General features: G+C 36.6%; 1 protein-coding gene across 1 annotated transcript; it reads left to right on the plus strand.

Moving 5' to 3' along the window:
* Positions 1 to 702: 702 nt before the first annotated feature.
* LOC134254977 (uncharacterized) lies at positions 703 to 7,554 on the plus strand. Its single transcript, XM_062737515.1, has 4 exons — positions 703 to 1,306; positions 4,923 to 5,078; positions 5,242 to 5,281; positions 5,895 to 7,554. Exons 1-4 carry the CDS (start codon positions 703 to 705, stop codon positions 7,552 to 7,554), a joined length of 2,460 nt encoding a protein of 819 aa, XP_062593499.1.
* The last annotated feature ends 7,088 nt before the right edge of the window (positions 7,555 to 14,642 follow it).

Here is a 14,642-nt window from a genome sequence, read left to right on the forward strand (position 1 = left end):
GCGTCTCATAAGGTTACTTAAAAAGAATGAATTAATCTTTTTGAATGAATCCTACGTTAATAATAAAGAAGTCGCTTTTTCACTACATTGTGAAATATGTGACCGCAGGGTCAAGGGGTTTCTTTAGGGCCGTGAAACAAATGATAACTGCTGAATATTACAGTGACTGTGCAATGATTTGTTGTGATACATTTTTGTTTCCCTTGTTTGCATATTGGGATTAACAAACTAAATTAAGAATGGTAAATGCATAAAAATGATGAGCAAAGGTGCCTCTATCAAAACTGTGAATGCCTTGACTCTGGTTTTAAACAGGAAACAAAATCAACTGTTGGAGGGTTATCACATGATTATGAGGTGACCTATAATGCACATAGGCCTCCTGTTAACTAACAATGAGATTTTCCGTCCATCTTATAAATAGGTTGTGCTTACAGACATTGTGCTTAGTAAACAGGGGATCTTTTAGTCGTTAAGGCACTTGACCAAACCTTTGGAAATTATGTGAATGTCTGTTTAATGTCTTGTTCACAAATCTGCATCGATTGTACAATCGTCATGTAGTATTGATTTATATTGAACACTTTTATTTAAATGTACTTTTATTATTACTTTTTTTTTCAAATAATTGGTCTTGCAAGATAAATTATTATCCTCTCCAAAGATTTCTGATCAAAGTTTTGTTTGAGTTGCAGGATCGTAATGGCGTGTTCTAAATACATATCAACAAAGGAAACAACGCATGCTGCCCGTGTTTCCCGGTTATTAGTGGATCCCTGTACTGACCTATTCAGGGACATTCTGAGGAATCATGTTACAGAAATACAGTTCCCAGCTATCATTCTTCAGGAAAGAAACAATTTAAATCCGATCTTAAATAAAGTCCAAAGGGAAACGCTTTATCCAAAATCGGGAACTTTCAATGGAACGTATGCGGATTTTGATTTGTCATTATTATACATATTACTGAGAAATATATCAGGAATTCCGCCTCATCAAAAGGGATGGGCCAAAACACCAGATCCCTTAGATCGTTCCCTCTCTGCAAACATCGATCGAATCAGAGAAATCAGAAATACGTATTGCGGGCATGCAGCCAGGGTTTCTTTAACAGATGTAGAATTTAATAAACTTTGGCAAGACCTAACAATAATTATAAGTGAACTTGAGAGCAGTCTTCCCGGAGGATGTACAACATACACAGATGCTGCAAAAGTCATTAAAATTGTAACTATGGACCCGGAGCAGGAGAAAAAGTTTTTAGACGAGATCGATAAACACCACCAGACAACAGATGACTTAAAAGGTATCATGTAAACCTTTGTATATAGGAATGTGCATTAAGGTGCGGTCACACGATGCGGTTTTTCATTCTTTTTTTTACCAATCGATTTGCTTTTGACTAAAATTGTACCGTGTTATCACAAATATTGAAAAACGAAAGCAAAATTTGAAAGTCATTTGCACGTCAAATTTCAATCGATATTCCTATGAGAACCCAAACGTCGCAATGAATTTTCCCGCAACACGAGATACATTGTAAATAAGAATAAATCTAAAAAAAAAAACAGTTTAAAACTTGTTAAATATGAAAGCACAGGTTGTGGAAAACACGAGCTACAGCTTCCTAGTTCTCCATCATTACAATATTAACTGTGGCGCAAGAATTGCGCAAAGTACAAATATATGTGATAATTTGCGAACAAATTCTTGATGGAATACCGAATTAATTTGAAAAACACGCAGCACCTTTGCATCAATATCAAGTTCAAATTCAAAAAGTACTACTTATTTGGTAAATTGATTGATTAATTTTATAATAATGATAATAACAATAATAACTTGATATCAATTTGAATAGTGTTAAAAAATAAAAATATTTCCACAAAATATACTGTGAAAAACACCAAACCCCTCCCAAACACACATGCGTACTAAATAATTTGATATTTGCTTATAGAATCTGAGAAAAAAAATATCAGAAAATAACTGGTTTCAAGTTTTAAACCCTAATTCTAAATAGGAAAACTTTACAAATGGTAAAATGTTTATTAAAGGCCATAGGAAACTTTGGTAGTTCAGATTACATAGGCGTAGTCACAGGGGGGGCAGCGGGGGCACTAGCCCCCCCCACTTTCAGATCTGGGGGGGGGCAAGAGTATGTCTGTGCCCCCCACTTTTTAATGAAGAAAAAAAACACATCTATTTTTCCCCAACATTACCTTTACTATAGGAAATATTCATTGAATCCCCCCCACTTTTTGACCCTTGTATAGTTATAGTTATATCGAAGAATTGTGGACAAAAATTGGATTTGAAAGTAACTTGCCTTTGAAAAAGTTGGCCACTACCCCCCCCCCCCCCCCCCCCCCCCCCCCCCCCCACGAAATAGGATTTTCGAGTTTGGGGCCCTTTTTTTTTTTTTTATTTTGCTTGTCAGAGAATTTCTGTAGTTGAGCCCCCCCAATTTTTTAATTTTTTTTTTTTGCTTGTCAGAGAATTTCTGGAGTTGAGCCCCCCCACTTTTGAGTTTTTTTTTTTTTTTTTTTTTTTGCTTGTCAAAGAATTTCTGGAGGTGCGCCCCCCCCCCCCCCCCCCACTTTTAAGTTTGTGACTACGCCTCTGGATTAAAACACATATGATGTCTTGTGCGAGTCAATGTAAAAGATATGGTTAACAATAGAACTATTTAAGAATAGAATTACGGATATTTAAAATTTCCTTTGTAACTTTTGTGAATTGTGAAAAAAAATAGCTTCAAGTGTACAATTTGAATGTAATTAAGTGATTTGTGTATAATTTCGTCAAAAATATAGTGCAGATTGTCTGCCAAAGTAGAAAGAAGTAGTAATTAATAAGATAATTCCATTTTAGTTGATGAGCAAAATGGTTTCCGTAGAGAAAGATCATGCGTAGACCATGTGTTTGTATTAAACAGTATAATTCAGAACCGAAAGTCAACAGCTTAGGCTCAATGGAATTGATGGTGCTATGTATAATGCCATTTCTAGCCTTTACTTATTGACTGAATCTTGTGTGCGTTTGAATAATTTTCATACAAGTTGGTTCACTAATCAAAACGGGGTTCGCCAGGGAGATACTTTATCACCTACTTTGTTCTCAATTTTTATCAACGACTTAGCGGTGAATATCAAGGAAACAAATATAGGAATTCCAATTAATGATGGAAAAGTTTCTTTACTTCTATACACTGATGATATCGTGTTATTAACAGAAAATGAGGATGATATGCAAGTTTTACTGGACTTATTTTATAATTGGTGCTTAAAGTGGCGTTTAAATGTAAATATCGAAAAGTCAAATGTTGTGCATTTTCGTAAAGGACGTCAACCGCGCACTAAGTTAGAATTCAGGTTAGGAAATGAGAAATTACAGATCGTTCAACAATATAAATACCTTGGAATTATTTTTCATGAGAAGCAGTCCTCTTTGTATGTTGCAGCGGAGACTCTAGCGAAGACCGGGGCAGGGCACTGGTTGGAGTGATCTCGAGAATACACTCTTATAAGGATGTTGGATTCAGAACATACGAAGACCTTTATAATTCTTGTATTGTGCCAGTTCTTGATTATTGTTCGGGAGTATGGGGTTATAATGTTTTTCACAAAATTGATATGGTGCAAAATCGTGCAATTCGTTATTTTCTGGGGCTTCACCGATTTACCCCTTTATATACCCTTAAGAGCGAAGTTGGATGGCTACCCTCTACACAGCGACGTTGGCTGAATATATTTCGCCTTTGGAACCGAATTCTTCAGTTGGAAAATGACAGATTAACAAAAAAAGTTTTCATTTGGGATTATAATATGCAGGGTGTGTGGTGTTCACAAATCAAAAATATTTTTGATAGTCTCAACAGTAGTGGTCTTTTTCAAAACCAGCAAATAGTAAATACCGAATACATGTACCAAAAACTCCGTCAATATGCTGAAAATGAATGGAAAGTGAAAATACAATCATCATCAAAATTAAGGACATATATTTCCTTCAAAGTTAATTGTGAATCCGAACCATATGTTGCATCTAATATTTCAAAAAACGAACGATCAGCCTTGGCACAGTTCAGATGTGGAGTGCTTCCCTTACGCATTGAAACCGGTCGATATAAAAATGAACCCCTAAGTGAAAGAACGTGTGTTTTCTGTTCTAGATCCGTTGTTGAAGACGAAAAACATTTCTTATTAGACTGTCAATTGTATAATAATGCTAGGAAAATATTTTGATAGTGTGTACAAGGAGCACCCAAAAAGTAATGATAATGATTATTTGTTCAAAGTTCTAAATCAAGATTACCAAATAAAGTTAGCCAAATTTGTACATACAGCATTTAACCTTAGAAAGAATCTTCAGCATGTGTAAATTTATATAAATGTTATTAATGGAAAAAGTGACTTATAGGTCCAATGGGCCGGGTGCAGATTCAGTTTGATGTATTATGTTTACAATGTATATTGAAATGTCTATAATGCACAATGTCACTATAATAAATGATTACTTACTTACTTACTTACTAATAAACTTCATCTAGTTGCAAAGTGAAAATTGAGGTACCGTGTTAACTACATCATTATCAACGTCATAATTCAGTAAAATGAAGTAATGCTAAATCGAAGCGAAACACAATTTTTCCTATGAATGCTGTTTTTGTTTTGTTTATCAAACTGAGCTACTTTAATATTAAGAAAAAGAATAGCAAGTTCCTGTTTATTTCGCGCAAAAGAATCGTTTGTAAATTGAATATTAAATCGGACATTGTGAAAACCCCACAAATCGACTCACCTGAGCAAGTCGAATCAAAAGCAAATGAAAAATCGCATCCTGTTTATGTTGAATACCATAAAAAAGTGACAAATTAAGTCTCATTAATTGTTTAAAATTTCAGGGTTTTTTTTCTTCTCCAGGAAAAATAACAGAAGTGATTATAGAGCAACAGAGACAAGGGACCGAAATAGAGAAAGTGAAGTTAGAGCAAATCCTACAGAGAACTGATTTTCAATCTGAACAAGAATGTCAGAAAAAGGAAATTGATGACTTGTCATCAAACCTTTCAAAATTAGGTAAAATCTGCATTATTAATACCTTAATAAATTGTAAAAGGACAAATGTGTTGCTTGCTATCCTTAAATTATTGAAAAAAAACTCCAAAAATTTAATATCTCTTAAATATTTATATTTCTACATATTTATTTTAATTACCTTTTTTTCTTTTCTTTTGAACAGAAAAACTTTCTGATTATGAAAGACAGAATATCATTGGTAGGTAAAACCATTACAGTGGCTGCAACGTTATTGTTGACAAACCAATCGTGTAGAATCGTTCGTGTATCGTGCGTCATCGTTTGTGTTACGTGCGAGATCGTGCGTGTATCAGACTTAAACATGTGCGTTTTTAATCGTGCGAGATCGTGCGATTAGAATCGTGTAAATGTCGTTCTGTAAGTTATACATAATAGTATACAGAACGAACTTATTATCGCCCGTAAAAAAGCAATATAGTTCATGTAAGTCGTAAAATATTAAGTTCTCGTCAAATAACGCGATCAATATTGTGATAAACCGTACTTTGATCTTTAATGGGTTTTTTTTTCTTTTTTGAAAAATCCGATTTTCATTATTATTTACTTCTTATTTTGGTCAAGATAATTTTCAAATCAATACAAATAGAAGAAGAAATCTGGAGACAACAGAGATAATGAACACTTTAAAGAAATCAAGGGGAAGGTTCAAAGAGAACTAAGAAGAGCATACTGGAACTACATCGAGGGAATAGTAACACCTAAAGTAGAGGACGACTAATACAGCGGCCTAAAGCGCTTCTGGACTTATATAAAACACCAAAGAACTGACAACAATGGAATCTCACTAATTCGCAGTGAAGGAGTGCTACATGCCAATCCGACTGACCAAGCAGATGTGCTAAACAAACAGTTCCAGTCCGTATTCTCAGAGAAGACACATATCAGTACTGAAGAATTTACTCGTGACTGTCCTATGAGTGGAAAACACCCAGTTGCACCAGAACTGTACATTACCCATAATGGAATTCTAAGACTATTAAAAAATCTTAATCCATATAGAGCAGCGGGCCCAGATGGTATTAAACCTAGAGTACTGAAGGAGCTGGCTGACAGCGTGACCCCTATTCTCACCATCATCTTTAGGAAATCCCTAAAAAGTGGAGAGATACAATTGGAGTGGCGTAAAGCTCATGTTAGCCCGATTTTCAAAAAAGGGGATAGATACAAGGCTGAGAATTATCGACCCATCACCCTTACATGTATCTGCTGCAAGCTTATGGAACATATCATTACCAGCCATATTATGCAACACGCTGATACCAACAACATACTATACCCACTTCAGCATGGTTTCCGTAGCAAGAGATCCTGTGAATCCCAACTCATCGAGTTTATAGATGACATAACCAATCACATGGCTGCTGGAAAGCAGACAGATGTTTTGATCATAGACTTTTCCAAGGCTTTTGACAAGGTTAGCCATAGCCTCCTCATCCATAAGCTCAGACATTATGGGATCCAGGGAAAAGTGCACAATTGGATTGCTAGCTTCCTATCAAACAGAACACAAGCTGTAGTAGTCGATGGAGAAATGTCCAGCTATGTCAATGTTGACTCTGGAGTGCTCCAAAGGTCAGTCCTTGGGCCATGCTTATTCCTGTTCTATATAAACGACATGCCAGAAGGCCTCAATGCCACAGTAAGGCTTTTTGCTGATGATACTATCGCATATCTTACTGTCACGTCAGAACTGGACACCCAGACACTCCAGGCAGACCTTGATAAACTGGGCATTTGCGAAAGAAAATGGAAAATGAAATTCCATCCTGATAAATGTAATGTTCTGTCAGTCAGCAGGAAGCCAAACCCAATACATCACCAATACAAGCTACATGGCCATACTCTAGAACATGTTAAAAGAGCGAAATACCTCGGCTGTCTCATAACATCAGACTTGAAATGGAGCGATCATATAAGTAACATCTGTAGCAAAGGAAACAAGACCTTAGGATTTCTCCGCCGAAATTTAAATATCAGCTCAACATCAATAAAGGAAAATGCGTACAAGTCATTAGTTAGACCCCAGTTGGAGTATGCAGCACCTGTCTGGGACCCCTACACCCAAAAAGACACCCATAATCTGGAAATGGTCCAACGACGTGCTGCACGCTATGTAAGCAATAGGCATGGAAACAGGTCAAGTGTGGACAGCATGATACAACATCTGCAATGGCAAACACTGGAAGAACGTAGGCGAATTTCCAGACTCGTCCTGTTTTATAAGATCGTTCATGATGAAGTTGTCGTTACCAAGCATGATCGACTTATTCCACCACTACGTCGATCACGACATACTCACCAAGAAGCCTGCCAACTACCATCTTGTAAAAGAGACCATAGAAAATTCTCGTATTTCACTCGTTCCATCAAAGAGTGGAACCACCTACCACCAGAGATAGTCATGGCAAAAACACTTGAGACCTTTAAATCTCAGGTGACCATCTATATGCCATGAATCATAATTAATATTTTAACCTTTTAATCTTTTAAATTTTTATGATTTTGGAACTCCATGCGCACCACACATGCCATAATAATCATCTAGTTGATTGTGGGCAGTACATGGCAGAAGCAGAAACATCGGAAAAATATATATATATATATATATATATATATATATATATATATATATATATATATATATATATATCCAAAGTCTCTCTTTGTCAATACAATAAAAAACTTTAAAACACTTTTCGAAATATTTCAACCGTAGTACCGGCCTTCATCAGTCGTGTTTATTTAAATGCAAAGCAACTCAACAGTATTATGACGTCACAATGAACATAGAAATTGAGAGGCAACGTAATGCAATAAAATTGCGCCGAAAACATCTGAAAATATTATGAGAGCAAAAATTGTACTTGTGTAATCAAATTTTTTTATCATATAGAAAAAAATACTAGAATACGGGGTATATTAAGAAGATGATTTTAAAGTATGTATAAATGTATATCTGTTACATGTAAAATAAGTATCACAATGTCACACAAATGTTCATAAATCCAATTCAAAGACATAAACATTTCTAGATGCTTACATAACATTTTGTCAACGAATATAAATGCACACAACATGATTTTCGGGGGTTTTAACTATCTGTTTTTATCTCTTGAGCTTATCTATGATTAATTTATTGTAAAGAGCAAGAACCACTTTGGGCCATATCTGGGCCTGAGAATTTCTGAATAATCGAAACGGCTCAGTTTAAGTTGCAAATGCAGTACAGTCAAACTTGTTTTAAGAGGCCACCTTTGGGAAGTCTTGAAACTGGCCACATAAGACAGGTGGTCTCTTATTCCAGTTTGCCCTCGAAAGGGACATTTGGTCAATAAATAAACAACATTAAGAACTACAGTTTAATTAATTAATCATAATTAAACAGTTCAATTTCACAAAACCTTTTTATGTGTATATATAACAATTAAAGCTCATTTAAAAAGAATATTAAAGAATTCGAATATTTAAGGTTTTATGCATGTTTCTGTTCCTACATATTAGTTAAACATCTTGCATTCATAAGTGTGCTATTGTTACTCTGAATTATTGAAAAAATTCTTTTAATTTTCTTAATTTTCATTTGAAGAAATACATACAGTGCCTGACTATTATCCTTTTTATAAAGAAAAAAATACACAAAAATACAGTTTAATGGTAAATAAAATAAATCATAGGAATTTAAGTAAAAATATGTCAATAAAAATTTCACGTTCATATGTTAAAAAGATAGTTAAAAAGATAGTCGGCAGTGTAACCCCCCCCCCCCACAACTTAATCAATCGGTAATTAACTTACTTGCTGAAGTTTATAAAGTCTGATTAATTTTATTGTTTATAAAGCTGTCAGAATTTCTATATAACATACACAGACACACAAATAAATTAACCAGTTCACCAGAGATATGTATTTACGCAGTTGAAAATCATTCCATAACACAGGTGTTAAATGCAGTAGAGTATGACTAATCCCTATCGATCCTCTCTTGATAGTGAAATTCACGAGATAATCATTCCATAAGAAGCACTTTGTTTTTACAAGAGTAGCAATTAGGGCTTCTACATGGAATCAAAATATAAAAGGTGTGTATTTCTTTAGCTAGAGGAAAGGATCAAATGTAATAAAATTCTTTTAATTTTTCAATCGGCAATCTTGAAAAATAATTACAAATTGATCTAACAGGACAAATATTTTTTTTCATAAACACAAACAGAGTTCAGCGTATTTAAAAGCAATTTCTTTAATTGCATTACCCGGTAATAGGTTAAATTGACTATCGAGGATATAATTACCCAAGCCAACACGTTTAAAAGATGATAGAATCGCAACAAGTGACAAAATGGCCGCCTATTACAGTGTCAATAAGTCTGTTGGGAGAGGATTAGAGTGGCCGCTGGCCGCGTTACACAGGTGGCCGTTTATTCCAGTTAAATTATATAGTTAAAATCATCGGGGGGAACTGAATGTGGCCGCTGACTGCAAGTGGCCGTTGATTTCGGGTGGCCGCTAAGACAAGTTTGACTGTATTTACATCTAGGGGTGTTGGGGATCTAGTTTCTATTAATTGTGACGTAATTTCCCATCTGGTCAATGCATTATGACGTCATAAAATGCGTCATTTTCTTAATATCCTGTAAATTCCTTTGGAAATGACCTAAAGTTGAAGCATTTTTATGCCCCGCCATGAATATGGCCGGGGCATATAGTGTTTGTCATGTCCGTCTTCCGTCCTTCCGTCCTTCTGTCCTTCTGTCCTTCCGTCCTTCCGTCCTTCCGTCACACTTTGCGTTTAGCTCTGTTCAAAGCTAAGTTTCAAAGAAACTACCCAAGATATTTTCATCAAACTTCATATGCTGATAGATATTGATGAGAGCTATGGTTCATCTAGGGATGAACACTACCAGACTTGCTTCGGATGCTGGATTTGACTGACATTTTCAAGACGAGTGACCAGGTAAAAGTTTTTGGAACATGTCCATTCCTAAGAAACTATAAGCCATACTAGGACCAGACTTGCATGGATGATGTATCTATGGATGGACACTACCAGACTTGCTTCGGATGCTGGATCTGACCTATATTTTCATTCCCAAGTAACTATAAGCCCTACCTGAACCAAACTTACATGGATGATGCATCTTTGGATGGACACTACCAGACTTGCTTCGGATGCTGGATCTGACCTATATTTTCATTTCCAAGTAACTGTAAGCCCTACCTGAACCAAACTTGCATGGATGATGCATCTAGGGATGGACACTACCAGACTTGCTTCAGATGCTGGATCTGACTTATATTTTTATTCCCAAGTAACTATAAGCCCTACCTGAACCAAACTTACATGAATGATGCATCTAGGGATGGACACTACCAGACTTGCTTCGGATGCTGGATCTGACCTATATTTTCATTCCCAAGTAACTATAAGCCCTACCTGAACCAAACTTGCATGGATGATGCATCTAGGGATGGACAATACCAGACTTGCTTCGGATGCTGGATCTGACCTATATTTTCATTTCCAAGTAACTGTAAGCCCTACCTGAACCAAACTTGCATGGATGATGCATCTAGGGATGGACACTACCAGACTTGCTTCAGATGCTGGATCTGACTTATAGTTTTATTCCCAAGTAACTATAAGCCCTACCTGAACCAAACTTACATGAATGATGCATCTAGGGATGGACACTACCAGACTTGCTTCGGATGCTGGATCTGACCTTATATTTTCATTCCCAAGTAACTATAAGTCCTACCTGAGACAAACTTACATGGATGATGCATCTAGGGATGGACACTACCAGACTTGCTTCGGATGCTGGATCTGACCTATATTTTCATTTCCAAGTAACTGTAAGCCCTACCTGAACCAAACTTGCATGGATGATGCATCTAGGGATGGACACTACCAGACTTGCTTCGGATGCTGGATCTGACCTATATTTTTATTCCCAAGTAACTATAAGTCCTACCTGAACCAAACTTGCATGGATGATGCATCTAGGGATGGACACCACCAAACTTGCTTCGGATGCTGAATCTGACCTATATTTTCATTCCTAAGTAACTATAAGTCCTACCTGAACCAAACTTGCATGGATGATGCATCTAGGGATGGACAATACCTGACTTGCTTCGGATGCTGGATCTGACCTATATTTTCATTCCCAAGTATCTATAAGCCCTACCTGAACCAAACTTGCATGGATGATGCATCTAGGGATGGACACTACCAGACTTGCTTCGGATGCTGGATCTGACCTATATTTTCATTCCCAAGTAACTATAAGCCCTACCTGAACCAAACTTGCATGGATGATGCATCTATGGATGGACACTACCAGACTTGCTTCGGATGCTGGATCTGACCTATATTTTCATTCCCAAGTAACTATAAGCCCTACCTGAACCAAACTTACATGGATGATGCATCTTTGGATGGACACTACCAGACTTGCTTCGGATGCTGGATCTGACCTATATTTTCATTTCCAAGTAACTGTAAGCCCTACCTGAACCAAACTTGCATGGATGATGCATCTAGGGATGGACACTACCAGACTTGCTTCAGATGCTGGATCTGACTTATATTTTTATTCCCAAGTAACTATAAGCCCTACCTGAACCAAACTTACATGAATGATGCATCTAGGGATGGACACTACCAGACTTGCGTCGGATGCTGGATCTGACCTATATTTTCATTCCCAAGTAACTATAAGCCCTACCTGAACCAAACTTGCATGGATGATGCATCTAGGGATGGACAATACCAGACTTGCTTCGGATGCTGGATCTGACCTATATTTTCATTTCCAAGTAACTGTAAGCCCTACCTGAACCAAACTTGCATGGATGATGCATCTAGGGATGGACACTACCAGACTTGCTTCAGATGCTGGATCTGACTTATATTTTTATTCCCAAGTAACTATAAGCCCTACCTGAACCAAACTTACATGAATGATGCATCTAGGGATGGACACTACCAGACTTGCTTCGGATGCTGGATCTGACCTATATTTTCATTCCCAAGTAACTATAAGTCCTACCTGAACCAAACTTACATGGATGATGCATCTAGGGATGGACACTACCAGACTTGCTTCGGATGCTGGATCTGACCTATATTTTCATTTCCAAGTAACTGTAAGCCCTACCTGAACCAAACTTGCATGGATGATGCATCTAGGGATGGACACTACCAGACTTGCTTCGGATGCTGGATCTGACCTATATTTTTATTCCCAAGTAACTATAAGTCCTACCTGAACCAAACTTGCATGGATGATGCATCTAGGGATGGACACCACCAAACTTGCTTCGGATGCTGAATCTGACCTATATTTTCATTCCTAAGTAACTATAAGTCCTACCTGAACCAAACTTGCATGGATGATGCATCTAGGGATGGACAATACCTGACTTGCTTCGGATGCTGGATCTGACCTATATTTTCATTCCCAAGTATCTATAAGCCCTACCTGAACCAAACTTGCATGGATGATGCATCTAGGGATGGACACTACCAGACTTGCTTCGGATGCTGGATCTGACCTATATTTTCCAAACAAGCAATTCAGCTGCATCACTATTCTGGATATTCTGATCAAATTTTAAACACATACTAATTTTCGTGTTGCTTTACTGATATATCCTCGGCGGGGCATTCATGTCCTATGGACATATTTCTAGTTTGTCAATATTTCATACACAGCACAACCTCTGATCCAAAATATGCAAATACATAATGAATGATCTTTTTCTGAAGATCAAAAAACATGTTTTATTTTTGGAGCGTGGGCTGTGCTCATATTCTATATTTTAATTCTTTGCTGAAGGTAGTCATATACGCATGTTTTCTGCAAATTTCAAAAACATTGTAAATTCTCAAACCTGTTTTCCAATATCTTGATTCTAAAAAACGAAATTTTAACTTAGAAAATGAAAGTACCAATTGTCTACTTTATTTTGATATATGAAATGGGAAAAAGGGTGATAGTTAATTAATTGATGTAACTACGGGGCCATTTAATGCATAAGATGGCTCTTGCTGTTTCTGCAAATAAAAAAATGTTGAATAATTGGCAAGTTTATTTTTAGAGATTCGCAGACATTGAATCAATGGAAACATACGGATAAAATTTGTTATTATAATTCAAGTCATTCCGTGCTGCCATATTTTGTTCAACCGTATCCCCCTTTCTGCACATCATGGAATCCTATTCAATCAAATTATACAACCCACATACATGTACATCTTCTGATAGAACGAACAAAATCTTCTTTCTTCGGTCGGAGAATTAACTTACATATAATCATTTACAATCTAAAATATTAAGTCTTACATATATTTAACTACAGGGATATCAATTTCCTTTTTTTTTAAAGTCTATGAAATAATATTGATAATTCTTTAAAACCTTAAATTAGTATTAAGCCGTATTTCGTGTTGAAAACATTGATTCCTAAATATTTTTTAACTATTTTGAGTGAAGAATCATGTGTTGCGTTAGCAATCGGGTAAGATCGTGTAACGTGTAGAATCGTGAACGTGAAAGATCGTTCGTGTAACAGGTTTAATCGTGCGTTAATTGTGCGGAATCGTTCGTGTAACGTGATCGTTCGTGTAAGATGTCAACAATAACGTTACAGCCACTGTATCATAGACGACTTATTGCTAATACATGTGACTTGTTTCGATGAGATCCATCAACACTTTTCATTTATATTTTTTCCTATGTCCAAAAACAAGGAAGACATAAGTGGTAACATTTATTTGGATCAAAACTCCATTATAAATTTATGCTCTAGAGTCGAGAAGTAAGGAGTCAATCCTTACGTCGCGGGTTCGAATCCCACTGTGGGACGTGGAGACCGGTCCTTCGGATGAGACCGTATAAACCGAGGTCCCGTGTCGCAGTAGGTGCTGGCACGAAAAAGATCCCTCCCTGCTCAGTGGCCCTCAGTGCCGAGTATAGATTTGCAGCTCTCCACCGTCAAGTGGTGGCGTCTCCATTTGAGTGAAAAATTCTCGAGAGGGACGTTAAACAATATATGTAATTAATCAATCAACCATTATAAATTTCAGAATTGCATTTTTCCTTAATGTCAAATTTCAATATTTGTTAGTTTTCCAATAATTTTATCAAGAGGAGGGGTGGGGGGGGGGGGGGGGTGGGGGGGCTCGTTGCGAAAGTAATAAAACTTAATCATATTATCTTATACAAAGAAAATATGAAGAAAACGGTCTATTTCTTTTTAAGTAAATGTTTTATAAAAATATTTTACCGGCACGTCCCTTACAAAATGTGTTTCCTTATTTGGAGACTCACAACTTACCAGTGGAGGACTGCAACTTTATTCCTAAACCTTGCATATGGGCCCATTGAGCAGTGCTTTTTAACAATGTCAGCGCCTTCTGACACACGGAACCTCGGTTTATACGGTTTTATACGAAGGGTGTTTTTCACATTCCACCTTGGGATTCGAACCCACGACTAAATGATCAATGATTTCTTTCTTTGTTAATCATTTAAATTC

The sequence above is a fragment of the Saccostrea cucullata genome, unplaced genomic scaffold (assembly GCF_032062105.1).
Source record: "Saccostrea cucullata isolate Sc308-1 unplaced genomic scaffold, CSIRO_AGI_Scuc_v1 ctg1367, whole genome shotgun sequence".
In the NCBI taxonomy this organism is placed as follows: domain Eukaryota; kingdom Metazoa; phylum Mollusca; class Bivalvia; order Ostreida; family Ostreidae; genus Saccostrea; species Saccostrea cuccullata.

Coding starts and splice junctions, on each gene's coding strand:
- LOC134254977 (XM_062737515.1), top strand. CDS start 703: ATGGCGTGTTCTAAATACATATCAACAAAGGAAACAACGCATGCTGCC. Junction 1,307..4,922: donor GACAACAGATGACTTAAAAG/GTATCATGTAAA, acceptor TTTCTTCTCCAG/GAAAAATAACAGAAGTGATT. Junction 5,282..5,894: donor AGACAGAATATCATTGGTAG/GTAAAACCATTA, acceptor ACTAATTCGCAG/TGAAGGAGTGCTACATGCCA.